The sequence below is a fragment of the Syngnathus floridae genome, chromosome 18 (assembly GCF_059516105.1).
Source record: "Syngnathus floridae isolate MCC-2025c chromosome 18, RoL_Sflo_1.0, whole genome shotgun sequence".
NCBI lineage: Eukaryota > Metazoa > Chordata > Actinopteri > Syngnathiformes > Syngnathidae > Syngnathus > Syngnathus floridae.
Genome location: NC_142430.1, coordinates 3,251,090 through 3,276,034, shown reverse-complemented (window position 1 = coordinate 3,276,034; position 24,945 = coordinate 3,251,090). Strand labels below are relative to the sequence as shown.

Sequence of the window (24,945 nt, the reverse complement as noted above, 5' to 3'; positions counted from 1 at the left end):
CCATTACCACTGATTGCAGTTCTGAGAGGGTGTGCACACTTGTGCAATGCAAAAGAACAGTGAATTAATTTAGGAAGGAAGCTTGCAGCTATGCACGTAGCAGTTTATTTTATTTATATACACTTTGTGTAACATGAAGTACGAGAGCGCAGCTTGTTTACTTGGAGGATTTTCCTCAGTTGTCCACAAAACGGCGCAATTGCACCAGTATTGACTCGGCGCCACAAGTTTTTTGCTGATCCAGTCGTTTATTTTTTTTTTTTTTTTAACTTCTCGCCCATACAGTAAATGACCGCTTTAAGTCAGAGGGAAAATCCCACTTTTTTTCCTTTTATGGTGACGGGCAAACGTAGTTGCAGGCGCTCCCCCCCCCCCCCCACACAAAATTCCTCCTCCCACATCTGCGTGGTCTACTTCTCAGTCATCTCCAAAGTATGAAGCGTAGACTGGGAACGGTGCTTTGTAAAAGAGAATGTCGCTGACAAAAAATAACAACAACAAAAAAAACGTCCTCTTTCATGTTAGGGGCGTGGTTTGAGGTGAGCAAGCTGTGCTCCTATTGGCTGCGACAGTCTCTCCGACGTCCACGAGGAGGATCAGCCCGTCCGCCTTGAGCTTGTGTGCCAGTGACCAGGACACAAGGATGCAATTGTAAACTTGACATGGTCGCTTCTGTGGACACATTAACAAAACTTTTGCACAATTTGCTCATTCGAAAATGAGCGAGAGGAAAGTTGGCGTCGAGCAGTGAGGAGGAGTAGGGACGGCTCACCTGGGGACGCACGTTGGAGGTTCGCAGGAAACTCAAAGAGAGACGATGGCCGAACACGAGAGCCTCGAGTTCGGCATGGCTGACTTTGTTCTTCTGGACAACGTGACCATGGAGGACTTTATGGCAAACCTCAAGCTCAGGTGAGCGACATTTTAGCTTTTTTTTTTTTTTTTTTTGCAACAGGTGCTTCAGGCCAACAACCTCCCGGAAGTTCCATTTTGGGAGAGTCCAGTTAGTAGTGTGACGTCACAGAGGGGAGACCCTCTTAAGTTTGACGTCAGGAAAGTATAATTTGGTTGACACTTGACCTGCTGGCTTTGATGTACCTGAGTTTAATGCTAATGCATTAACAGGATAGTCACCATGATTATTTTAATCAGTTACAAAAAATGCAAAACGTTTGTTATTGTTTTTGCAGTCTCTTTAAAGTCTTAAAGCAGTCTTTAAAGTGTCCTTAAAGTAAAGCTGTTTACATGGTGACACAGCATTTGGCTGTTATGCTGCACACAAGTAATTCTGTATTTCGTTTTAAATGTTTTTAATTATCGTGTTTGTAAATACTTGTAAATATTGCCATCGTTGAACTCCTGAAAGAAAACAAAAATGCTGTTCACTTATTTTAGCTTATAAAACAATCACATCATGTATCACATTGCAGCTCAGTGCAATGAGAGATGAATCAAATTGATGTATTGCGACGATCCAAAAGATTATCATTTGATACCCCGACAATGAATGAACGTCTTGTGGGAAACATTTCAAGAGCGCTTGTTGATGTATTAAGCAGAGCTCGACAGTACGCACAGTAGCCAGACATCTAGCAAGCCAACGCCGGGCCTCATTTTCCCGCCTCTTGCCAGGTTCTGTCTGCTTGTTTTCCGCCCCGGCGGTGGCGTGTGCGGCTTGTTATTTGCTGAGGGCGTCACCAAGCGGGAGCGCTTTTTTTTTTTCTTCTTCTCCCCGTATTGCCAGCATGTGTGTGAGGGACCCGGTGGGCACGGCTGTGGAGTTAAGCGGTTCTGGTCTGGTGACAATCAAGATGGGAAATGGGCCCGGAGTGCACACCCATGCCTCAGTTTGAGCGAGTCCAACCTCGGAATAGCTTTTCTGGCCAGGTTTCCCGTCACTCCACGCCCGCCATGTTGCTTTGGAAAAAGACGGTTTGTGAGAGTGCAACGCTGCCCGCCCCTTTGGGACAGATGGCCTGCGGGATAAGTGGTTCTCCTTCCTGATTGGATGCTGCTCTCCAATGTCTTTGTAAGGCAGCGGCCCGCAAAGCAAATAATTACAGGATCGTCTGTTTGTTTTAGTCTCGCAGGAAGTCCTGGGAAGGGGGCGGGGCCAGCGCCGTCTGGCACGAGTAAACCTCACCAAGCAGCCGCTGCGAGGTTTCGACAACATTCTCTCACTTGCTCTTCCAGTGGAATGGCATTTCTGGAATGAATCACTTGCAGACGTGTGTGCCCGTGGCCTTGTGAGAGCCTGGAGTGATTTGACCTTTGAACTTTAGAGAGTTTAAAGGAGGACAGGAAGGAAAGTCGGCGTTTCCATCCCACTGTTGCTCCCCTGTGGCTTTTTTTAAGGATCACCTTCCTCCTTTCATCCACACAACGTCATTAAAGTAATCACGTGACCCGGGCGGGCCTTTTCCTTTTGTACCCGTCTTATCAGCTAAAGCGGCTCTGTTTACTTTCTCCCGTGGGCCTCCTTAGCAACAAAAGCGCCCCCGATAGCTCGCACGGGCCGCCTCTCAGACAACCTCCCCGATATAGTCGGGATTTGGCAACGGATGGCGCTTTGCGACTCCGTCTGGGCCCGCCTGCAGATTTCCTGCCTCTCCTCGACAACAGACGGATTCTTGCCCGGCGGGCCTGCCACGGTCCGGTCTCGCCGCAAGAATTTCCATACGAGCCTGAGTAATCGGAACCACATTACCGTTCTTATGTAAACACTAGCTGTGCTCGTGTTGTGTTATTCCCCCCCCCCCCCCTCACCAACACCACCAAAAAACCCACAGCTGGAGATGACAACTTTTGTTTTTTAACTGACGGGCATCACGTCATCCTGCCCGTCATCCATGCCGGATGGGCAGAGATCAGCTTAAGCCCCCTCGGACTCCAAACGGGAGCGACTGTGATTAAGTAGAACGCACGCAGATTATCTCCTGGCTCTTTATAATGCCTGATGTGACCCTGAAGTTGAAACCACACGTGTGTGATGATAGCGCGCCAACAAGGACCAACAACCTTGTCAGTGTGAACATTTTTTTTTTTTTTTTTGGAATGGCGAGTCCAAAGATAGAAAGTCAAAACCACACGCAGTAGTTTGGCCTGGGCGTATCTTTTTTAATGGTTGACTACTTCTTTTGACTTTTTCCTCATCACCCTCCTTCCTCCTCCTCCCTCTTCCTTCCATCACCAAGTCAAATGTTAAACTGTTTTCTGCCTCCGATTGAGGCCATAACAATGGAGTGGGCACACGGCAGCCGCCCAGCGGTGGCGGCAAGCCAAGCCACAATGGAGCTTTGAGTGGGGAAGCGTGTTAGCGTAGCCCAACAATGCTCCTGTTCTGCTCCGGCTGCTATGGAGGCGTTGTAGAGCGCTGATCATGTTAGCTAACCTAGCATCATCACTTCAGTGACAAGACTCTGAAAAGACATCACCAGCAGCCCTCAGCCTGGCTCGTTTGTCAAAGGGAGAGCGGTGAAGAAAGAGTCCATTCTTCTTCTGCGTCCACAATCTGGGATCCGATTGCTTTTTTGGAAGAGGAAGGAAACGGAAGGAGGTCAAGTAGCGGCCTGGAGGAGAGCGAGGAAAGACCACAGAGAGCTTCTTAAATGATGACGATGCAGCAGACCTTTTCTTAATTTTTTTTTTTTTTTTTTAAACCTGGTGACTACCCCAGCTGACTTTGTGAGACGTGAGGTTACACAATAAACTGAACTTTGTGGTCCACATCCTCTTGGACTAACCTGAAAGACTTCCATTGTTTCTTTGTTATATATTAACAGTATATCCTACACAAGTGAAGTTATTGCTTGCTTGCGTGATAATGGGGTCAAAAAATACTCCGGAAGTTTAAATGCACGATGCCTTAGAAAAGGATGCAGATAAATATATTTAGCAATTTTACATTTAATGGCTGTTCTTAAACGTTGCTTTTGGTCTTCAGGTTTGAGAAAGGACGAATCTACAGTTACATTGGCGAGGTGGTGGTGTCGGTCAACCCGTATCGCTCCATGGACATCTACGGCCGCGACGTGGTGGAGCAGTACAAAGGTCGTGAGCTCTACGAGAGGCCGCCGCACCTCTTTGCCATCGCCGACGCGGCCTACAAAGCTATGAAGAGACGCAACAAAGACACATGTATTGTCATCTCAGGTACACCATGAGGTGCAACGTGGCATTCAATGTTCTCTCACTACCAATGAAAAAGCACACGTTCAAAATACTTTAATTTGACCACCAAGGTGATTAAGTGACACCTTGTGGTCAGAAGTAGAACTACACTGCACTTCTCGAGGTCTGCCATATGAACTAAGATAAATGTGTAGTATATTTTTAAAGACACTTTAGGGTCTATAGTGCTGAGTCATTAAATATATATTTAAAATCGTGTGTCCCATTACTTTTGTTGCAGGGGAAAGCGGCGCCGGCAAGACAGAAGCGAGCAAGTACATCATGCAGTACATTGCCGCTATCACCAACCCCAACCAGCGGGCTGAGGTCGAGAGGTCAGTGAGATATAACGCCAGCTGGCGAGCCGCAAGCGGGCTAACCGACTCACCCCCCCCCCCTCCCTCCCTCCCTCCCTCCCTCCTTGCAGGGTGAAGAACATGCTCCTCAAGTCCAACTGTGTCCTGGAGGCTTTCGGCAATGCCAAGACCAACCGCAACGACAACTCCAGCCGATTTGGCAAGTACATGGACATCAACTTTGACTTCAAGGGAGACCCCATCGGCGGCCACATCAACAATTACCTGCTGGAGAAGGTCGGCCCACTCGACGTGGAAACTCATTAGCGTCTGTCTTACTGACGCCGTTTGTTTTTCCTCGCCAGTCAAGAGTGATTTTTCAGCAAGAAGGAGAAAGGAGCTTTCACTCCTTCTATCAGGTCGGTTTGTTTACTTATTCAAAAAAAAAAAAAAAAGATCTTTGTGACGTGTTTTTTTTGGTCAAGCTTCTGAAAGGAGCACCCGATGCTCTCCTGCGTACGCTGCACATCCAAAGGGACCCCAAACGCTACAACTACATCAAAGTGGGCGGCCAGATGAAGGTAATCGGGCGCAAGCGTGACATCATCAAGAACACGCCATCATCTCGCGCTTGGCCATCTGCAGTCGTGCATCAACGACAGCGCCGATTTCAAAGCCGTGGCCGACGCCATGAAAGTGATCGGCTTCACCGGGGACGAGGTCCTGACGGTCTACAAGATCCTGGCCACCATCTTGCACCTGGTAACGCCCCGCCCCCTTTTTTTTCCACTTCTGAGCTTGTTTGATGAATGAAACTCTCTCTCTCAGGGGAACTTGACGTTCGTCGTGGACGGCGACGTGACGTTGATCGAGAGCACCACGCTGGTGGCGGTGATGTCTGAGCTGCTTTCCACCCAGCAGGAAAACGTGGAGAAGGCTCTGCTCTTCCGCACCGTGGCCACGGGCCGCGACGTCATCGAGAAGCAGCACACGGCGCAGGAGGCCAACTACGGACGCGACGCCCTCGCCAAGGTGAGCTTTTTTTTAAATTATTTTTATTTCTGCTCACCCGTTGATCGTCCCTGAATTAGGCCATGTATGAGCGGCTCTTCTGTTGGATCGTGGGATGCATCAATGACATCATCGAGGTGAAGAACTACAACGCCAGGGTCCACGGGAAGGACACGGTCATCGGGGTGCTGGACATTTACGGCTTTGAGATCTTTCCGAACAACAGGTTTGAGATGTCCCCCAGCAACACTTTTGACAAGGCGGCGGCAAAGCACTATTTTTTCTTTCTTTGCCGGCGTCAGCTTCGAGCAGTTCTGCATCAACTATTGCAACGAGAAACTGCAGCAGCTCTTCATCCAGCTGGTGCTGAAGCAGGAGCAGGAGGAGTACCAGCGAGAAGGCATCCCGTGGAAACACGTATGGCTCCACTTTCACTTTGGCGCAGATCCCAGAAACAATTTTTGCCTATCACATCACGCTGCCCCCTGTTTAGATCGACTACTTCAACAATCAGATCATTGTGGACCTGGTGGAGCAGCAGCACAAGGGCATCATCTCCGTGCTGGACGAAGCTTGCATGAATGTGGGCAAAGTCACCGACGAGCTCTTCCTTCAGGGACTCAACGTCTTGCTGGCCAAGCACGCCCACTACACCAGCCGCAAGGTACGCAAAATCACAGCTGCAGACTTCCTGTTAGAACACTAGAGGGCGCCAGCTGTCAGGAAGAGAAATGTGAGAGCAATGGATGATGTCATGTGGGATGGGGGGCAGTGCAGATGTAAGTGCTTGGTAAACATATGCTTGTCAGGAAGGTCACCTACAAAGGTGGAATTCAACATTAAATAAAATCATGCTAGCTTGAGCTTGTGTAATTAATTCCACTTCCTTGATCACAAATAACAAAATAAATCGGATATTTTGTGGTCTACAGTTTAAAAAAAAAAAATCACTCGGTGCAATTAAGATGTCAACTTTATTATGCGCCTTGCGATGATGTCATTGAAGTGTCCTCTGCTCAACGGCGATGCCCCTCCCTTCCCTACTTTGTGTGCTCGTTATCCTGACCTTGTTTTATCACTTTCCGCCTACACACACACACACGCGTGCCATCACATTTAGTGAACCGGTGCCAAGTGCGTGTTAGCCTTCTGGGTTTTCACACCAGTTGAGAGCTGACGGGACTCGGGCCAACCGTGTTTCATGCTAACCGCTAGCACAGTGGTTGTTTAAGTAATCGCTAACCGATTAATTGTTTCCAGATCTCGTTTAAGGTCAAATTGTGCGACGTGTCGGTTGGCCGTTGGTAATTCCCGTCAGGCTTCCTCGCCGACATCACACCTCCGCTTACACATTGGGTTTAATTTCTCTCTGCACTGTCTCTTTCCCTTGCCATCACTCCGGCATCCAGCTCACTCCATCGTGATCTCCCGTGGCCTCGTTTGAAAGGCTTCGCCTCTCCTCGCCAGTCTTCACCCGCCACTGCCGCCACTTTCCGCTCCACTAAAGCAGTGTTGGCGTTTTTGCAATTTGCTCTTCTGCGACAACTTGAACACTCGGGTGAACACGGAGAGAATGACATCATCATCTTTTATCTACTTTCAGTGTCGAATGGCCAAAATGTATTCAAGTGTGCAAATAGATGACCTCTCAAGCAATTTTCAAAACACGGTGTCATCATCCAATCATAATAAACAAACTCGCATCATCTGTTGTCTTTGTCCAGCTCTCACCGACTGACAAGAGTTTGGAGTTTGACCGAGACTTTCGTATCCGACACTATGCCGGCGATGTGAGGTGAGTACGCGCACAAGTGTTTCAATGACATCATCAACTCGATGACAACCAAATGAAGAAATCACACGTGCTAAGCCTTCTTAACGCGCTCGCCTCCAGCTCATTTGTGCCGTTCAAGAGCCTCCCAGGAGAGGGAGGGGGGAGTGGTGGTCTCGATTGATCCCTAAGCAGCTACTTAGCGACGCCAGAGTAGGCCTGCTATTGCGCAACCGAACTCACTTAATAGGATTAACTTGTAGCAATAATGTGTTTGTGCTTCTTAACACCCCCCCCCCCCCCCCCCCCCCCCCCCCCCCCCCCCCCCCCCCCCCCCCCGCGCAGCTACTCTGTGGTGGGTTTCATCGACAAGAACAAAGACACTTTGTTTCAGGACTTCAAGAGGCTGCTCTACAACAGGTATCACACCTACTTCAAGTCAGAAGAAAAATAACCACATTCTATAACCTGGGTTTATTTTGGGCGTCCAGTTCCAACCGTGTGCTGAAGGCCATGTGGCCCGAGGGCAAGCTGAGCATCACGGAGGTCACCAAGCGGCCGCTCACCGCCGCCACACTCTTCAAAAACTCCATGATCTCCTTGGTGGAGAACCTGGCCAGCAAGGTGATGATTTTAACACCCCGCAAGGCCCCGCCTCTTTTGCTCATTCGCCGCCCATCTGCAGGAGCCCTACTATGTCCGCTGCATCAAGCCCAACGATGTCAAGTCGCCGCTGATCTTCGAGCGCGATCGTTGCCGCCACCAGGTGGAGTACCTGGGCCTGCTAGAGAACGTTCGCGTGCGCCGCGCCGGCTTTGCCTACAGACAGACCTACCCCAGATTCCTGCATAGGTAAAAAAAAATATATATATGAAGCAACTCTGTGAAAAATGCAAGCGCACTTGTTGTCTCGGCTTCTCCATCTGTTACGCTCACCCACTGGCCGGGCAGCATGAGGTCACCTCGATTACATCACAGCTTCGGGCCCTGACTCAGCCTGCTAAATGTCGAGGAAAGGATGCGTCAGATGTTTTCAAGGCGCCGGCGCCGCCTGCTTTGTTCGCGGTGTCAAGTGATGTCATGGTTGAGCCGCCGTGGACTCGAAACAGTTGTGAATCACACGTCTCATTACGGGAAGCGGCCAATGAGGCGCTATCATTCACATCAGGCACTAAGTGAGACGACTAAGGCTGACTTTGCCTATTACACCCAGACTTATTATCCCCATTTTCATACAGCTCCCAGGTGTCTTAATAAAATACCTAATATATAAGAATTTGTGACCATAACAAGCAAAAGCGTTGTGCCAATTTGATTGAGTGTGCCTAATCCTGCGTCCCACCCTCACAGGTACAAGATGATCTCCAAGTTCACGTGGCCCAACCACGACCTTCCCTCAGACAAGGAAGCGGTCAAGAAGCTCCTGCAGGGCTGCCGCTTTGACGACGACGTGGCCTACGGCAAGACCAAAGTATTTGTGCGCACGCCGCGCACGCTCTTCAACTTGGAGGAACAGCGCGCCGAGGTGCTCCTGAGGATCATCCTCTTCCTGCAGAAGGTGAGAGAGTCCACTTAGAAAGAAAGGCCTACTGATGTGCCTCCCCCATGTGACCAAAATGAATATTTAATAAATTCCAGTGCATCAGAGCACATCCCATAAAGTGTGTGCCTGTCAAAGCAGTGTGTCCCATAGATTCTCCTCAGGAATGCCTTTTCTCCCTCTTCTCCGCTCTTGGGGCATTCGCTGTCAGCGTGTCCAAGACTTTTTTTCTATTAAATTCCCTGTCGCCTTCTTCTTCGCAAACGGTCTTCATTCAGTAGATTGGGAAGTCAAATCCAGTTTAAGGAGACTTGACATCCAGACCGATCATTTTGTTACTGTTAGGCGGGAACCTTTGCCTTAGCTTGGGTGCCGAAGGAACCGGTCAATTCCTTTTCTTGCCATTGTAAATCCTGACAAGAGCGCAGTTAAAGCTCTCCCTTTTATGGGTAAATATGGAGGGCTGTGTCATCTGGGGGGGTCTTCAACGGGGCCTGATTAGACTCACCTTCGGTCCCCAGGGTGCTGTCTCGCCGCCATGTTGGAGCGCACGAGAGCGTGAGAACCCTCCCCTTCCTCCAACCCCACCTTAATGAGAACATTTCAACAGTAATGTGATTTACCGTCACTTGATGCTCTATGATTTGATTGCCCCTCCCCTCCAATTGACCTCCATGGCGCCCGCCCCTGCCCCACCACCACTTCCCACAGCGTTCAGCTTTAATTAGTGATCTGCTTGTATAAACGCAGGGCAGAGCAAAGCATTTTTTTTAAATAAAATATCACGATGAGTGCCGCAGACATCTCAGATTTATTTTAAAAATGCTTTATGTCTCCTTTTTGTCATATACGCGTGACAATGAGAACAAAATCTCCTAGGCAGGACGATTAAAATCAGAAAAATGAATTCCCGCCTGTCAGTGTGGCAGTACCTCATCTCATCGAGATAATTAGCAGTGTCGGGAATGAGACAGATTAGCCGTTGGCAACGTGACTCCTCATCCTCTTCTCCAATTATGACAGCGAGCTCACCAGGTGAAGACCACCTCCTGTGCCTTTTTAATATTCATGCGCTGGAAATGCGCTTCCTCCTTGCCGCCAGTCACCCACGCAATGAAATATTCATGATCTCTATCATGAGTGTTAATTTCATTTGCTACTTATGTGTTGGCATCGCCAGATCTGGAGGGGCACCATCGCCCGCATCCGGTACCGACGTATGCGGGCGGCACTGGTCATCCTTCAGGCCTACCGCCACTACAAGGTCAAGTCGTACATCCGCGAACTGAACCGCCGCTTCCACAGCGTGCGTTCCATGAGGGACCTCGGCCGTCACGTCAAGTGGCCCATGCCGCCCAAAGTGCTGCGCAAGTTCGAGGAGGCGCTGAGGAACATCTACAACAGGTACATGCGAGGGGGGGGTTTATCGCAAAGAAAACAAAATGCAGCTTCTCGGTTGGTGTTTTTTCAAAGCTGGCGGCGGCGGTGGGGTTGACCCCTAAACCGCTGGAGACTGACAAGGCCTCAGGTTTGTTTTCTCCTCCAGATGCGGCCCTTCGAAGCAGGTTTCTTTGTGCTCACAATGGGAATGGATTTTTTTTTCTCTTTCATTCCCTTCAGCGAGGACTTTGCGGTCAATTTTCCACTACTTTAATAAGATGTTTTGTTGTCTTCCTCTCTTTCTGCAGGTGGTGGGCTTGGACGATGATCAAGGGCCTCAGTGCAGAGGAGACCCTGCAGGTGAGGGCGAAGGTGGCCTGCCTGGAGGCCCTCAAAGGCCACAGGGTGGATTTGGGACTGCAGCGAGCCTGGGAAGGAAACTACCTGGTGAGTCGCCACACTGCTATCCATGCAGAGAAGTCAGATCTCAAACCTTTGTCTTTTTTTCTAGAAGCGAGACAGCCCCAATAGCACGGCGTCTTTCACGTTGGTCTCCAGCGAGCTGCAGCGCAAAGACAAATTCATGCGGGTTCTGTTTGCCTGCAACGTACGCAAGGTGGCTGGCAAACACGCAACGGCGACCTCGGCACCCCCAAGCCGGAATGACAAATCTGGTTTTTCGCAGATCAACCACTTCCACAAGGCGGAGGACCGAGCCGTGCTTATCACTGACCGCCACCTGTACAAGATGGACCCCCTCAAGCAGTACAAACCCATGAAGAGCATCCCCCTTTACAACGTACAACACTTTCATTTCGCTTCCACGTGCTGAAAATATTGGCGCTAAGTGCTAAGCTAACACCTGTGCAAAAACAACATGGGTGCCGTCTCAGTTCCTTTCCCGCCGTTGTCATGCCAACATCCCAGGAGACGGTGTCGCCATGGCGACCGAGCGGATCAGCTGATGTCTGGCGGCGAACGGCGCTCTTCCTCCTTCAGTTTCCCGGAGAGATTCGTTCATCTCCTTTTTCTGCCTTTTACCTTTTTTCTTTCCTGCTGTGCGGCCACTTTTGTTCAAAAGTATTTGGACTCACAGAATCTTGTCTTCTGTCACATTATGAGCTCCAAAACTACCAAAGAAAGACTAAACCTAAAAAAAATAAGTTTCTATTAAACAACAAAATGTATTGTAATGCGTGGGCAAGGAAATTCGCAGTGGCTTTTGCACGCAAATTTGACACGACAACATTCTACCTTGACAGGTGACGGGCATGAGCGTCTCGCCGGGCAAAGACCAGCTAGTGGTTTTCCATACCAAGGACAGCCGGGACCTGGTGGTGTGCCTGCAGGGCCTGGTGCCTGCCAACGAGAGCCGCATCGGAGAACTAGTGGGTGCACTGCTCAGCCACTTCAAGAGGTAACGTGTCTCCTCCTAGCATGACATTAGCATTGTTGTTAGCCAGCTAGCAGCAGAGTGAGAGGAATTTTATTCTCTCAATGAAAAAGTAGCGTCTGTCTAGATTCTCAACTGGTCACACACAAATGCCAAATGAAAACACTGGCAAGGAGCTGCTGTAGGCCACAGCTTCCGCCGAGACGCTCACACTGAAGTAAGCAGCATCTCACAAGTAGCTACATTTGTTTTTCTTTCATGTGCCCCCCCTCCCCTCATCCAATCCCAGCCCCACCTCAGCCTCACTTAACTCCATTCATTTCTGTGGAGGATATGAAATATTTAAAGATCTGCTACTGCAGCTGACTATTTTTAGAGCACACGCAGCCTCCCCCGTTCTCTCGCTTTTATTTTATGTGTATTGGAAAAGAACAGTGTGGACTGAAGTGACGGGACGTAGCTCTGTAAGCAATCGTCAATAGGGTTAGGGTTAGAGTCCAAATCTCGTTGGGGGGGGGGGCGTAGCGCTTGTCCTCGTTAGGGTTACGGCAAAGATGGAGCCCATCATATTTGAAAAACCATTCACACTTCGTAAACACTTTATTAGGTACACCTAAACGAGAAGCGGTTCAACCATCTGCTTTATTATTATTATCGATCAGCAAACCTTCATTGATTAAGGTGCCTTCAAGTACCGTGGGATTCTCCCGGCACGCCATACAATCAAAGTCTGTTCCACATTGCACCTAAAAGGTGAAGATTGAAACAGGGGGCATGTCAGCACTTTTGGAAGTTCATTTTAGCCTGCACCCGAATGGGCGAGCCACATAGACGCACAGAAGGAGAGAGAGAGTTGATTCGCTGTTCCTCACCAAGGTCACAGTGCTTTCTGCTGAATCGAGACTTTCTTTACTGATGCAAGCGATGCACTCCTCTTTCCACCATCCCCCTTGGCCTCGCCTTTCATCCTTACTTTCTTGGAGCACTGTCAGTCCCGCCCCTCTGCTCTCGCCCTCCATCTTGCATTCTCTCCTTTTGTCTATTTCCATCCTTGCCTTTTTTCCTATCAGCCTTTCTCTCCACTCGTCCCTCCTTTTACCCGTTCCCCCATCCGCCCTGCTCTCTCGCTTCCTAATCCACTTTGCCTCTCCTCCTCACCCATCCCCCTTTTCTTTCTTCCCCCTCCATGTTCCCTTTCTTCCCTCAAGCCACCAGCTGCGCCCCTTCTCCTCTTTTGTTTTTCACCTGACATTCTTTCCCATTCGTCTTTTGTCCCCCCCCCTTTTACTCTCGTTTCCTTTCCGGGTGCGCTGCGGATGCAGTTGCCATGACGACAGCTGCTTCCATGTCTGATCAGTAAGCAAGCCGTCTTATTTATTCCGAGTTTTCCCATGTAGGGGATGTGTTCACTTTTGTGACCAAACATTTCAAGGTCAGCACAGTGACATCATTCAATCGCTATGACCCGCACCTTACTCACACTTTACGAACGTCCATCTTTAATGGCCGCCATCTTCCTCTGTGTGACCTCCACGGGTGCGCACCTTCCGCCCAGCAACAGTGGTTCTACCTTCCCCCCCACGCCCAAGTACGATTAGCTCCATCGTCCGTCACCTCTCCAGTGTCGCTCTTTGCGTGTCACGCTCGCCTGATGACCTCATTTCCTCAGCGCCATCCATCAGGTCAGACACCTTTGCCATGCTATAGCGCCGCCGCCTCCTTGGCGAGCCTCACGTGTGTCATTTTCTTTCTCGGTCGTCTGACGACCTTCAGCGTAGAGACTTCGTTTGGTCCGCCAGCTTCCTTCTACATTACAAAAGTACATACTATAATGTGTTTTTTTTTTTAAATAGGGAAAATGACATGACTGTCATTGCTAATTGTTAGCCACCTAATGGCGATTTTCATCATATGCTAGCATTAAGCTAGTAGGGGCATCCTTAATTTGTTTTTCATAAGCAAGGTGTCATTCTTTATTTTTTTCAGTAGATGTGATTTTCCTGATCAATGAGTAACAGTAACAGCGGCAACACATTGGCACAAAAGCTCGTTTGACACCCCCCGCTGCTGCCGCCATCTGCCAAGTGTGATCGTCCCCCTCCAGAGACAGATGCCGGCGCTTTTTATGCATTTCCGGTTCTGCCTCACCTCCCACTCATCCGCTGAGGCGGCCCATTTGTTTAAGCGCAGCCCGTGCGGATTCCCGGCAACAACTGTTCATTGGCACGTGGTGTTAACCCGCTGGAAGACAGCCACTCGATTTCCACATGTCGCAAGCTCCCGCGGGGTCACATCACGTCGGCCCTTTTGTTTTTGCCCTCTTTGTTGTTTAAATGCGACCAAGTCACGACAGGTTAAGAAGGCAACACGTGAGCAGCTTCCACCATGCATGAATAAAATAAGAAGCCAATGACGCTCATCAAAAAACATCTTCTGCTGTTTGCAAGTGTAACTGCCCAAGGTGACAAAAACATGCTGTGGAGTCAAACAAAAAAAAAGATTTGAATCCATTAAAAAAAAACAACAACAACTCCCTTTTCCCTGAATTTAGCCAATATGAAACACAAAATGTCTCCCTGGGAGATTTGAATTTACCAACTTGCTCTATTTTTTGCTCAGTCAACACAAACACATGAATAACAAGCAGGATGAATTTCTAATTAGCATTTCCGTCCTTCATGTGCCCTTTGTCAGACTCGCGCCGTATACAGTAGAAACACGCATGCTAATTAGCTGTGCATAAATCAAACTAATGCGGAATAATCCACAATCTGCGCTCTTAATCCTTCACGGGAATTATAACCTTTTGATTGGCATTGAATCTTTGTAATTGTAGTTACGAGAGCGGAGGGGGAGAGACTGTTGGTCCCCGTCCAAAGTTGTGAAACGTGAGCTCATGCTGCAAAGTCAAACAACAGTGATGGGATGTTTGGTGGTTAAAATGCGATTGGGGGGAAGGAAAGAATTGATTTTCTAGTTTGAGAGCCCAGTCAAGTGAAAGTCTGCCTTGGGGGAGGTCACAGCAGCTCAGGCAGGAGACAAAGATCATCCCGTGTGACCTTAAAAAGAAGCTTTTTGTTCTAAATTCTGTTTATCGACACGTTGCGATTTCATTGTGTGATTTATTTCGAGACCAGTGTGTGTGTGTGTGTGTGTTTGTGTGTGTGTGTGTAATCCACACAGTGTTTGCCCTTCACGCCAAACACAGCATCCCTCTGGCATTTCACTAACACACACACACACACTCACACACACACACACACACACACACACACACACACACGCACGCACGCACACACGCAAAGTACCTTTGGCTGGCAGCCATGACAGATGGAGGAGTTGGGCTGGTGGAGGTTGCCATGGTAACCAGCAGCGAGTTTTCCCCTACGCTCCGACTGAAGCTAGATGCAGCGGCTCTGTGGAGGCGTGCCGTGTGGGAGGCGTGTTTGTGTTCATGATTTTGTGTGTGTCAGAGACTTGTTGTGGTTGCGTAACAAGTCGCTGTCATCAGGTTATGTGTTTGTGTTTTTCTGTGCGACAGCGAGCGCAGGAAGCTGCAGGTGAACGTCAACAGTCCCATCCACTGCAGCATGAACGGCCGCAAGTGCACAGTGGTGGTGGAGCCCAAAATCAACCAATCGCAGCCAGACTTCACCAAGAGCCGCTCCGGCTACGTGCTAGCCGTCCCCGCCAACTAACCGGCGGCCGGCGACGACGAAGCCCCCGAGCAACCCGGGAAGGTGATTGACTCGTTTGTTCTGGGCGCGGTTTACTGAATCGTCCAATCACAGCGTTGAAATGTTCCCACTGCTGGATCCATCCACTCGAGACATGTTCTTTTCTCTTTTTGTTTTTGTTTGCCGGGTGCAATATTGACTTTGTTCCGTTGTCAATCTGAGAATAAGTTGGGTATAAATTAACGAAGGGTTTAAAAGTGTTCATTTGAAATGATTGTCCTTGCCAAAGGTGTTTGTTGATGTTTTTCTTTTTTGTTGGGCTGTGTTGAGCACGTCCGAAATTTAAGAAAATTAAAAGTTAAACGTATTTAAAATATCCACGCTAAAAGAATCCCGATGTGCTAAAATCCAAAGCCCTCGATGTGTGACAGTCGTAAAGGGAGCCAAAGGTCGTCGACCTGCCCGTTGGCCTTTTTTAAAAATTTTTTTTTTTTTATCAGCCTTGGAAGCGACTCGCCGTCATGCCAAGTCTTTTCTCCTTCCTCCCTCCCCAAAATCCCAAGTTGGAAAGCATCCATGTCACATGACCCCCCTCCCTCTCTCCCTCCCGTGTTGCATGTGTGCCAACTGCGCGTCTTCCCTCGCCATCGCTCACGCGTGCGCCAAATTGCTCGCCGTTGGTTATTTATGGTCTCACGTGCCTCATTTGATAGCCTCTCTGCTTACATTTGTCATATTCTCATAGCAATAAACAGTAACATGCAGTACTTTTGCAGTCTCGTGTACAAATGTTTTCCCCGATGACTCGAGTGATATCGGATCTCACTCGTTATCGCCATGACAACGTCGCGTCCCGCCGGGCGAGCCCTTTAGTTGGCTGACGCTGCTGACTGGTTAGTACTGTTAGAGCTAATTGATTACCTAGCGCTTTTACGGAAAGCAAAAAAGCCACCCACGAGTGTCTGGAAGAATTTTATTTGGATTTTATCTTCATCACAGTACAAAGATAAATTAAAATAAGCCGAACTGAGACGTGATATCAGGAACAACAACTGTTTTTTTCCACCCCGTTTTTTGTTGTTGAAAAATGTAAGATTTTAATAAGCCCCTCCTCCCACAATGGTCTGTACACACACTTTCGCACCGCCGCTATTTACAAGTTACGCAACAACAGACACAAAATCATCAGTTTTGTCCAAGTTTTTTTTTTCCTTCAAGCTTGACTCGATGATGTGAGTGGATGAAAAAGATGCTTTTTATTTTGTTGATCTTGAAATGTGCTTTTTGCTTTTGTTTATCTCTTTTGGCACATTTCCGCTAAACAGGACAGTTGAAGTAGAAGAGGAAGATAAAAAAATATATATTTTCGGCGGGGGGGGTGAATCTTTCAAACACGGTAGACTCCAGTGATGTATTATTTTTCAATGATACGCATAAAAGCCTCCGTCGTAATCTTCAAATGTGACCTCCACTTTTAAGCACACTTGCAAGCCTTCCCTCTGTCGATTGACTTTATCAAATACTCATCAAATTTGATGCTGGCAATAAAATACAGGGGAGAAATGTGACCTCTTAAATATAAAAACTCAAACTGTTCGGGTAATAAAAACAAAAGGCACACAAAATTGACCCTGTGCGTGTCTAAGCAGCTGAGTAGGACAGATTTAAAAAAAAAAAAAACAGTATCACCAATGAAGCACTTTTTTGACTTTTCACTCCGCTTTATTCCTGTTTTTTTGACATCGTGGCGGTGGTGCTTGTCAGATTATTCCTGTGTGTCACCCGTGATAAATCCCTGACACTCAACCAGAAGCAATCTTCATTCCCCACCAAAGATGATAAACTCAAGCTAAAATGTTCATTGATGTGTAATGAGCCGCTAAAAGTCATTTGAGTGAGTAGATATCAGTGGAAGGGAGAGCGTGATGGAGGATATGGCACTCTTAACTGTCCATGATGAGCACGCTAAGGAGCAAAAAAGAAAATCAGCTTAGCAGGCAGAGCTAAAAACCAACACGAACGCAGATCATCAAGTCCAAAGAAGACGACGTTGCGCTAAAGTCGCTGGCACGCGTGCAAAAAACAATCATTCTAACCATCATCATCAAGTATTACAAAGAAAATGAGCTTTTTCCAGAAGATCCGTAAAGAAAAAGCAATAAATAAGCTCCACACAGGTGTGAAAACATCCACTAAATTGTCATAATAGGGGAAAAAAAAGACAGTCACTGTCTTCTGGTTGAGAAAAAGTCAGACAATGTAACAAATCTGTCCCAGCGTTCACTGCTTTGTCTGCCCCGAGAGAACGCTGGCCCCCCTCCTTAAAAAAAGAAAAAAAAATCCCCAAGCCTTAACGCCGCAGCTGACGTTCCGTCCCGGGCTCATCAAAGTCCACGCGAGTCCGCATAGACCGGGAGAGAGGATTTCATGGCCGTGGCATGACGACGAACGCCAGTCAGGCGATGGCCCTCCTGCAGGAACAAAACTCAGACTCAGAATACTCGATGGGGTTTAAGTCAAAAGCCATTTTCAAAGACTAGATTGCATGCACCCTAACCCCCCCCTCCTCACCGGTCCAGGCCGATAAGCAGGCGGCTGCGCTCCTCCTCCTTCTGGCTCTGGTTCTTGAGGTCGGCAAAGACCTGCGTGAAGTAGTGTGGGTCCGAGTTGATCTGCAGCATCTTGGTGCTCATTAAGTCGATGATGGACAGGCAGCGGTCCCAGAAGGCTTCCTTGGAGCTCTCCACCAGGAAGGGCTTGAGCGGGTAGGAGATCTCGTTGCCCATGTAGGAGTAGGACAGGTAGAGGCAGGTGAGCAACACGGCTTGCAGCTCGTGCTCGCCGGCCACCTCGGAGGAGACGACGTCGCGGCACAGCATGTAGACGAAGACCACGTTGGCAGGCGTGATGAAGCCCTGGTCCTGCCACCCCTGCAGCAGCAGGGAGCGGTCCACGCTGCGGAGCCACAGAACCGGCTCGGTGGGTGACAGGTGCTTGAGGCGGTAGCAGCGCCGGCAAAGGAAGTCGCCCAGGCAGCGCAGAAGCTCACTGGTGGACGCCTGCACGATCACCCGCTTGGGGGTCCCGGGGGTGGCGGCGACCACGGCCGGGGCCGGGGCCTTCTTGACCGAGGAGTTGTCGTTGGAGGCCTTGTTGCTTGGAGTGCTCTGGTCCTGCGCGAAGGACGACAGGTTGGCGCACGACTGCGACTTCTTCAGGTTCTCATTGTTCAGGTGGCTGACGTTGTTCTGGTAAGTCCCGTTGGGCTGCACCTTCTTGGAGCCCTTCTTCTTAGCCGACACAGCCACGATGCGCTTCCACGGCAGCACGTTGATGAGCGAGTGGCGCTTCAGGCCTTTGTCCTTGGCGTTCTTGCTGTTCTTTACCGCCGTGTAGTGGCCCACGGTGGCCGGCCCATCCTCAAACAGGGCCGCCTTGCGGTAGCTGGGCGACAGGGAGAGCACGGTTCCCATGGCAACGGCGGCGAGGAGACGACGCAAGATCTCGGGAGGGGACGGCGAGCGCCCTGTCTTGTCGCTCGGTTTTTCACTCTGCGGATGGCAACTGCCGGAGGCCAATCAGATCAATAATGAGACCAATCAAGGCGACCATACATTGCTTATACAGAAACGAAGCCCTGTTAGTTCGGGACCAAGCAGCTAGCCGTTAACTGCTAATTGGCTTTGAACTTCCTAACCTTTCTCTGTATCATCTTGAGATGTTTACTACCCTAGTTTACCAACTAGAATCTTCCATCACATTGCTGTTCCCGTTAATTCAGCTAGCTAAAACGAATTGAGAATTGGCTTTATACATATATATTTTCTTTCACTCCTATTTTTTTTTTTTTGTCCCTGAGGGTTATTAGCAGCACTGACTGGACTCTGCAGCAGCGCTGGAGTGATTCATGTAGAAACACACACACACACACACACACACACACACACACACACACACACACACACACACACACACACACACGCGCGCGCGTGAATCTTGCCGTAGAGATAATGGAAGATAATCACACTCAATAATATACCATATGTTTTTCCTGACTGAGCCACAATGTAAAAATAACAGAAATAAAACACACCCTATTACGGTAAATTCATATTTCAAAAGCACAACTGCATAATTAATGGCCAGTGGTTGAATAGTGCACTATCACTAAAACGGACGCCTGGAATGTAAACAGCGCCCATAAGGTCTAGTTGGGTATTATTAGTATTAGATATGGGATATCATTTTCATGAAACGAGGAGGTGAGTGTCTGTCGCTAATCGTTCTCACTGCAGTATACCAACCAAGCCGAACCTTTAGTCCACCATTGTGCATCATTTCAGCACCGTGATCCGTGATAAAATGTACAATTTAAACACCCAAAACCTAGTATAAAGCTTATTTTGACGAATTTTCAATGCTAATTCCGGCTCGCGGATGCTGTCCGTGGTCCTGAAGCTGGGCTCGCGCGTGGAAACGAGGCTATTTATAGCCACCACCGTGCAATTACACCCATACGAGTGAAAAGAGACATTCTTGCATCCTCACGTCAAAAAAAGAATGGATAAAATCCAGATTAAAATCCAAGCAAAAAGATGAATATGATGAAAATAAAGCTTACCAGCTTTCCGAATGACTGCGCAACGACGAAAACAAGCGTCTTCCCCCTCATGAACGGCGACTCACGAGCATCTCCGTTCGTTTAAAAGCCGCTGTGAGAACGAATAATCCTAAATGGTAAAATATTTGAAAAAAAAAAAAATCGACGGCAAATCACGCAGTGGATGCGCAGCGAGGATGTCGGATGAGGATCCTGCTGCTGCTTCTGGCCGTGATGATGCTGCGAGCTGGCTGATGTGCAGTGTAGTGTCGTGTCTTGTTGTGTTGTGCAGTGATGGTGCAAAGGCGGTGGTCCTCCTGAAGAGTGTCCACGCCACGCAGCCACTCGAAGAACGAGTGCATGCACGGAGCCCCGCAGGCGAGGTATAGAGTGCAACGTGCACCTGAACGCACCACCAAGCGTCCGGTGATTGGAGGACGTTGCCGTTTGACCCAATTTGAGGCACACTACCCGCCCCGAGGGCAAAATCAAGAGGAAATGTGCTCATTTGGTGTTTTGACACACGTCTTACCTCAATGGCAAATATTGATTGTCAAGATACGGTCATAAAACATATTGCACTTGATCAACCATAAAGATAAAAAAATGTTTTGCTTTTGGTTTCTTTCTTGTAAGAATCTAAAATTTAGACTTAAACAAAACAAGTTATCACTGCCACGGGGTTGTATTATTTTAATAACATGAGACATTACATAGCGTCATTTTCACTTCTGAATGCAATGAAATGCATATTGTATCTATAACTAAAATGGCGTATTATTCAACATCGTTCGTTTTTATTGTTACTGCAGGGGTGCCTTGAGTTAGTTAATTCAATCAGGCTCGTGAATTGCAAATCATCTTTCTCCATAGAAATAAAGAGGGGAAAATCTGTTCCAGCCACCACAAAAAAAAAAAAACACATTTCTCGCCGAGATGTAAACAAGGCATGGGAGAAAGGAAGGGCTTTGCCTAAAATGGAAGAAGGTGTGCCAAACTTGGCCACCTGGGGCAGTACAATAAAGGCATACAGATACAGTAAACATTGAAGCGAACTTCATTTCCCGACATGCACCCATCCCCATGACGTCACATCCTGCACGTACTTCTCATTCAGGCTACACTTTGAATAAGGAAGATGGCGGCTGCAGCAGTGGTCGAGTTTCAGAGAGCTCAGTCTCTCATTAGCACGGACCGCGACGCCTCCATCAACATTCTGCACTCGATAGGTACGAGTCATGCTTTTATTTGGAGGCTGGGAGTGCCGCTTTGCCACATGGGGGGCGTTTTCTTGCTGCTTTGTCGCCCGCGAACGGGGGCTAGTCGGGTAGCAGCGAGCCGGTTGTGCGGTGCTGACTCACTGTTGAGTGGGTGCTGGACGGACGTTAGCTCGTTAGCCCCTCTGCTAACAGGCCTGACGTCTCACGCAAGTCACGTTTTGACTCTTTATAAACATGTTTATTTACTCATACCAACCTGCTCGTATACATATTTGTATATGTGCCATTCGATTATCGGTGTTGCTAAATTGCTTGCAACGCTAGCCTGTCGTCACCGCGACAGTGATTGGTGAGGATGTGACATGTTTTGTTGTTGTTTTTATAGGTACAAAATGTTCTTCGCAATGACACGACAGCGCTTCACCAACGTTTATTTCGGATAGTTTGGTGTGTGCGTGTTTATAAAGCGTGTCCTCAGTCTCATGTATGTCATGTGTAAACAACGGCGAGGTTGCCCTCAAATTGCCTTGTCACAGCAGCGGACTTCAGCTGTCATCGAGCTCACCTCGTGTTTCTACTCACATGCTGTACGCTAGTACAGATGCTTGTCAAAAATAAGACGCAGGTCAAAGGGCAACAGTTATTGCCTGGAAATCTGATGATGATATTTGTAAAAAATAACCAGGGTGTGTTTGTAACGGTTTGGCGTTGGCAGTGAGGCGAGACGTCCAGGAGAACGATGAAGAAGCGGTCAGGGTCAAAGAGCAGAGCATCCTGGAGCTGGGAACGCTGCTGGCCAAGACGGGACAGGCGGCAGGTGAACTTGGAAACTCCAGCAACGTGTCATCTAATGCCTGTTTAACGATGCGCCCTGCCCTCCCCAGAACTCGGCGGCTTGCTGAAATTCGTGCGGCCGTTCCTGATCTCCATCAGCAAGGCCAAAGCGGCACGGCTGGTGCGCTCGCTGCTGGATTTGTTCCTGGACATGGAGGCAGCCACAGGTCAAGAGGTGGACCTGTGTCTGGAATGTATTGAATGGGCCAAGACGGAGAAGAGGACCTTCTTGCGACAAGCCCTTGAAGTAAAGACAAAAAAAAAAAGAATTGTGACTGTGCCTGAAAAAACACTGTATCTCAGCTTCATTTTTGCTGCTATTGATGTGATTCATGCTTTCTTCTCGTGCCTTCAGGCTCGACTGATCTCCCTCTATTTTGACACCAAGCGGTACCAGGAGGCCCTGGCGCTAGGTGGGTGCTCGCCTATTATCCGCCTTTTTTCCATCATTCTGGTCGTTCTCAACGGACGCTGGCACTTTCCTCAGGCTCTCAGCTGCTGCTGGAGCTGAAGAAGATGGATGACAAGGCCCTGCTGGTGGAGGTGCAGTTGCTGGAGAGCAAGACGTACCACGCCCTCAGTAACCTGCCCAAGGCCCGCGCCGCGCTCACCTCGGCACGCACCACCGCCAACGCCATCTACTGTCCTCCCAAGCTGCAGGCGGCGCTGGACATGCAGTCAGGTGGGAACCCCTCTTTATTTATAAATCGCCCATCCTTGCGTTCTACGTAGAACGTTTGTTGTGACGCGCCCAGGGATCATCCACGCGGCCGAGGAGAAGGACTGGAAGACGGCCTACTCTTACTTCTTCGAGGCCTTTGAGGGCTACGACTCCATCGACAGCCCGCGAGCCATCACCGCCCTCAAATACATGCTCCTCTGCAAGATTGTCCTCAGCTCGTACGCAGATGCTCAAACGTATCGGCGTCTCTCTTGTCCGGCTTTTAAATTTTCTTTTTTTTTTTTTCTTCATTGCAGACCAGAGGAGGTACAATCTCTGATCAGCGGGAAACTGGGCCTACGATACACCGGGCGCCAGGTAGGCTTCTTCCGCTCATCCAGACTCATTTTGTGTTGTTGGTTTGTACGCGTCAGTTGTTGCTTTCCCTCCTTGCAGACAGACGCATTGAAATGTGTGGCCCAGGCCAGCAAGAACAGATCATTAGCAGATTTTGAAAAGGTATCAAAAGCCTTGGGTCGCTCCACTCGTGTCCCGCGTGAGGTGTTGCTGTGATTTACGCCCCATCCCCTCCTGCAGGCCCTCACAGAGTACAGAGCAGAGCTGAGGGACGACCCCATCATCAACACGCACCTGGCCAAGCTGTACGACAACCTGCTGGAACAGAACCTCATCCGAGTTATCGAGCCCTTCTCCAGAGTTCAGGTGAGCCGCCACGTAGAATCGTGTGGAGGATTATTTTTTCAAGCAGTTTTATTATATCTTTTCCTCTTTTTTTTTCCCTTCCAGATAGAACATGTATCATCTCTTATCAAACTCTCAAAGGTAAGGTGACTTAAATCTATCAGCAACAGTTAAATTCTTGACTGATTCATTATCCATCTTTTTTATAGGGGGATGTAGAGCGCAAGCTGTCACAGATGATTCTGGATAAAAAGTTTCACGGTAAGGTCACAGTTATTAGGTTTGGTTAATGAATTGACACGAGCTACAAAATTCAATCAAAATGTTTTCCATCAGGCTACAACACTCACCAAGTGGATTATGTGCAATTGTTGACTGTTTTGTTTGTGTGGACCGGGCGGCCTCAGGAATCCTGGACCAGGGCGAAGGAGTGCTGATCATCTTTGAGGAGCCGCCCGTGGACAAAACGTACGAAGCCGCCTTGGAAACCATTCAGAACATGAGCAAAGTGGTCGATTCACTTTACAACAAAGCCAAGAAGCTGACATAGGTGAGCCATGTGTTTAAAAGCAACATTTTACATATGTCAAGTAGATGCTGAGTGTCTTTTCCCATCTCTGTCCACAGAGCAGGCTTGCGGCCGTGACCTGGAGGGAAGCGTGCGTGTGTTTTTGAGCAGCTTATGTAACATTTGAAGATGGGGACAAGGGAGAAGATGACTCAAGTGCGGCAAACAGGACCCCCCCCCACCACCACCACCACCACCACCATCCATCAGACACACCTCACCTCTCTCCCTCAATGGACAGTATCACATTTGTGTGGGTTTTTTTTTTTCCCCCTGGCCCTATTTTATTTTGATATTTCGTTTAAACTCAGCGGCCAAGCCAGGCCATCAGGGAATCTTATTGTACAACCACAATAAAAAGATTTAAAAGAAGAACAGTGCATAACATTTGAACCTCTTCAAGCTCTTTTCTAAAGAGCAGAAATGACAGTTTTTTGGTTTTTTTTTCCCTCCCCATTCCTGATTGTTCATGTTCTCTGTGGCTTTCAGAAGCACACTTGACTTTTTGGGGAAGGTTGGAATACTCAATTTTTGTTTTACCCCCCTCATTCATATCATTGCCAACAGTTTCAATCCCCGCTGTATTTCAGAAGTGTATTAAACTCACTATATTTGCTTTTGGTTTTGTGTTTTTGTAAAAAAACAAAAAAAAATAATAATTGTTGCCACATGCCTGCCCCCAACCGTGAATGCTCATGTATGTTTATAGAAGAGGCAAGAGGAAATTTCACCATGAGTGCCATGTCCCCTGGCGCTTGTCTGCCTCTTGTTGGGTTGCACCGTATAGAGTACCATCAGGCCAAAACATTTTTTTTTTTTTTGCCTCTCAGCATCCCTGACTTTGCTCTTCTCCATTGTTAGTTTCTAGCATTACCGTGATATGCTAGTAACCAAACAATTTGTATGTTTTTTTGTTGTTTTGTTTTTCTCTTACAAAGACATTTTCGAAATAAATATTTTGTATTTTAAAGGTATTTCTCCTGCCTCTTTAAATTTCATGGAATATCTTGGCAACTCTTGTCTTTAACAAAAAAATCTAAACGTCATTGTTAAATATTTATGAGTTTATGAAACAATAAAATGCATTCGGGGAAACAGTATAAGTGCATGTGGATATTTAAA

At 48.3% G+C, this 24,945-nt stretch overlaps 3 protein-coding genes across 4 annotated transcripts; 2 read left to right on the top strand and 1 right to left on the bottom strand.

Annotated features, from left to right (window-relative positions):
• The first annotated feature begins 520 nt into the window (after nt 1-520).
• Nucleotides 521-16,005, top strand: myo1d (myosin 1D). Its single transcript, XM_088359206.1, has 22 exons — nt 521-912; nt 3,944-4,152; nt 4,412-4,505; nt 4,598-4,763; nt 4,832-4,885; nt 4,952-5,047; nt 5,112-5,228; nt 5,295-5,498; nt 5,558-5,703; nt 5,780-5,894; nt 5,971-6,141; nt 7,202-7,272; nt 7,594-7,668; nt 7,740-7,872; nt 7,934-8,100; nt 8,599-8,806; nt 9,969-10,192; nt 10,477-10,615; nt 10,680-10,784; nt 10,854-10,967; nt 11,431-11,585; nt 15,103-16,005. The coding sequence occupies exons 1-22, from the start codon at nt 818-820 to the stop codon at nt 15,257-15,259; spliced, it is 3,015 nt and encodes a 1,004-aa protein (XP_088215332.1). The 5' UTR covers nt 521-817; the 3' UTR covers nt 15,260-16,005.
• Nucleotides 16,006-16,197: 192 nt separating this feature from the next.
• On the bottom strand, nt 16,198-20,274 carry cdk5r1b (cyclin dependent kinase 5, regulatory subunit 1b (p35)). Of its 2 annotated transcripts, XM_088359208.1 has the most exons (3): nt 19,860-20,265; nt 17,810-18,802; nt 16,198-17,709 (listed from the first exon to the last, which is right to left on the bottom strand). In XM_088359208.1, the coding sequence occupies exons 2-3, from the start codon at nt 18,709-18,711 to the stop codon at nt 17,694-17,696; spliced, it is 918 nt and encodes a 305-aa protein (XP_088215334.1). In that variant the 5' UTR covers nt 18,712-18,802; nt 19,860-20,265; the 3' UTR covers nt 16,198-17,693. The 2 variants fall into 2 exon arrangements, with proteins under 2 accessions (XP_088215334.1, XP_088215335.1); XM_088359209.1 differs by lacking the exon at nt 16,198-17,709 and having other exon boundaries at nt 17,806-18,802; nt 19,860-20,274.
• Nucleotides 20,275-20,918: 644 nt separating this feature from the next.
• psmd11b (proteasome 26S subunit, non-ATPase 11b) lies at nt 20,919-24,793 on the top strand. Its single transcript, XM_088360611.1, has 13 exons — nt 20,919-21,067; nt 21,774-21,875; nt 21,943-22,139; nt 22,248-22,305; nt 22,380-22,574; nt 22,648-22,792; nt 22,871-22,931; nt 23,010-23,072; nt 23,151-23,276; nt 23,361-23,396; nt 23,465-23,516; nt 23,663-23,805; nt 23,883-24,793. The coding sequence occupies exons 1-12, from the start codon at nt 20,977-20,979 to the stop codon at nt 23,803-23,805; spliced, it is 1,269 nt and encodes a 422-aa protein (XP_088216737.1). The 5' UTR covers nt 20,919-20,976; the 3' UTR covers nt 23,883-24,793.
• Nucleotides 24,794-24,945: the final 152 nt, after the last annotated feature.